The following is a 2,129-nucleotide window of genomic DNA, read 5'->3' as shown; positions in this document are numbered from 1 at the left end:
CACATGGGACGGTCACTCAGGCAGCATGGCTCGTACCCAGCAGGCTGCTCAGGCTAACATCACCCTGCAGGAGCAGATTGAGGCCATCCACAAAGCTAAAGGTCTGGTACAGGAGGACGACACCAAGGAGAAGATCGGCCCCAGCAAGCCCAACGAGATTCCTCAGCCACCCTTGCCATCAGTAGTCCCCAGCCTGCCCAAACCCACCCCACCCATCAGCACCACACTTGCTGTGAGTCTCAATCTGTTTCTGCATTCAGGAGTTTTGACAGATCAGCGTGATCGAGACAAACACAAAAATGAAAGTGCTAGTTCTAACTAAAGGTTCTTTCATATATTCCAGATGGCACCTCCAGTGCGGACCACATTGCTCCCTGCGGTTCCTATCATACCCAGACCTCCAGTGGCCCCTGTGGTGCGCCTGGCCCCCGGGCAAGTTCTGGCCCCCATGCCACCCATGCTGCATGCCCCTCGCATCAATGTGGTGCCTATGCCGCCCTCTGCACCCCATATTATGGCACCCAGACCTCCACCCATGGTGGTTCCTGCTGGTGAGTCTTTGGGATAATAGATCTGTTGCATAGCTACTTGGTACACATTTTAATAAATATTTAATCAACAGACTTTCCTATGTTGTATATTAAAATTGTAATGATTATATTAACAGTTAAAATAATAATTATTTATATTCTATTGATACTTATTGTTATATTTAATAAACCTTTTTGTCATATAAGGATTTTAATAAATAAGAAACAGTTTTAATAATTAATTTAATAATTGTATTAATTTTATGAATACTAATTGTTCTAATTAATACATTTTTGTTTTCAGCATTTGTTCCAGCTCCCCCTGTGCCTCAACCTCCCAGCTCTGTTGCCGCCCCTATGCCTCCTGCCCATCCTCCACCTCCTCACGAGGACGAGCCTTCCAGCAAGAAAATGAAGACCGAGGACAACCTGATTCCAGAAGAGGAGTTCCTGCGCAGGAACAAGGTACAGCGCTGCTGCAACAAAGTGTTTCGAGTGCACTTAGCAATCAGTATTGTTTTCTTTTTTACTGTTACTACATAAGGGTGATTTGTTAATAATTTTAAATTGACCTTTGCTCTCTTTTAGGGACCTGTTGGAGTCAAGGTCCAGGTGCCCAACATGCAGGACAAGACAGAATGGAAGCTGAGTGGCCAAGTGCTGAACTTCAACCTGCCTCTCACAGACCAGGTAAAGACTTTGCCTATCCAGTATCTGTCTGCACCATTTGTACATATTTTAACTACTAATCTTTAGGATTATACGAACTCTGTATAGAATTCATGAACGTGTGAGCTAATCAAATGCCATTTTGTGCCTCAGGTGTCTGTCATCAAGGTTAAGATCCATGAAGCCACTGGAATGCCGGCTGGAAAACAGAAGCTGCAGTATGAGGTAAATTATTTCAGTGGAATGACGAGATGGTTATTTAAACTGTGAATGCTTAAAAGAACAAGGCCATCTTAGTTATGACATTATTAAATATAAAATACTTGCTATGAAAACTGAGTTCTCATGTTGCGTTGGTTTCTCCAGGGAATTTTCATCAAAGATTCCAACTCTCTGGCCTATTACAACATGAACAATGGATCCGTGATTCATCTGGCCCTTAAGGAAAGAGGAGGAAGGAAGAAGTAGATTGCTCATATTCATCATCTCCGTTTCAATCCTCAACATTTATTGTGGTTATAACCCTACTACATTTGTACACTTCAAAGAACTTGTGCTGTGCTCTGTAGAAAAAGTAATAGAAGTAATCAGTGTCTTGTGATTATCTTACCAATGTGTTTAAACATTCAGTGTATGAATGATTAAATAAGACAACATTTAATATTGGCAGTAGTCTCATAGCAAACTGCCCTATTTTTAGTTTCACTTTTCACCGAGGTGATCGTGTTAAATATTTGAAAATCTCAAGTTAAGCATTGAAACATTGCATTTTGTTGGATGCAAAATAAATACTTGTCTCTTTGGAAAACGTACCTAATAAATTTCAATAAGAAATGTTATTAGCCATACTGTCTTTTTTTCTCTCACAAATATTGGTATTATGATATCGTATTTATGAGTTGAACGCACATGAACGCCACCACAAAGTCG

The 2,129-nt window shown here is 41.0% G+C and overlaps 1 protein-coding gene across 1 annotated transcript; it reads left to right on the top strand.

Moving 5' to 3' along the window:
- Positions 1–6: 6 nt before the first annotated feature.
- LOC107683196 (splicing factor 3A subunit 1-like) lies at positions 7–2,031 on the top strand. Its single transcript, XM_016479266.1, has 6 exons — positions 7–232; positions 344–551; positions 835–995; positions 1,119–1,220; positions 1,353–1,424; positions 1,566–2,031. Exons 1-6 carry the CDS (start codon positions 26–28, stop codon positions 1,665–1,667), a joined length of 852 nt encoding a protein of 283 aa, XP_016334752.1. The 5' UTR covers positions 7–25; the 3' UTR covers positions 1,668–2,031.
- The last annotated feature ends 98 nt before the right edge of the window (positions 2,032–2,129 follow it).

This window comes from Sinocyclocheilus anshuiensis, unplaced genomic scaffold (genome assembly GCF_001515605.1).
Source record: "Sinocyclocheilus anshuiensis isolate Anshui unplaced genomic scaffold, SAMN03320099.WGS_v1.1 C33028237, whole genome shotgun sequence".
Classification (NCBI taxonomy): Eukaryota; Metazoa; Chordata; class Actinopteri; order Cypriniformes; family Cyprinidae; genus Sinocyclocheilus; species Sinocyclocheilus anshuiensis.
Note: the sequence above shows the minus strand (reverse complement) of the source record. Positions and strands in the feature narration are given on the sequence as shown.

Excerpts from the sequence above, each read along its gene's own strand:
- LOC107683196 (XM_016479266.1), top strand. The coding sequence starts at position 26 with ATGGCTCGTACCCAGCAGGCTGCTCAGGCTAACATCACCCTGCAGGAG. Across the intron at positions 996-1,118 it reads AGTTCCTGCGCAGGAACAAG|GGACCTGTTGGAGTCAAGGT; the intron begins GTACAGCGCTGC and ends GCTCTCTTTTAG. Across the intron at positions 1,425-1,565 it reads AACAGAAGCTGCAGTATGAG|GGAATTTTCATCAAAGATTC; the intron begins GTAAATTATTTC and ends TGGTTTCTCCAG.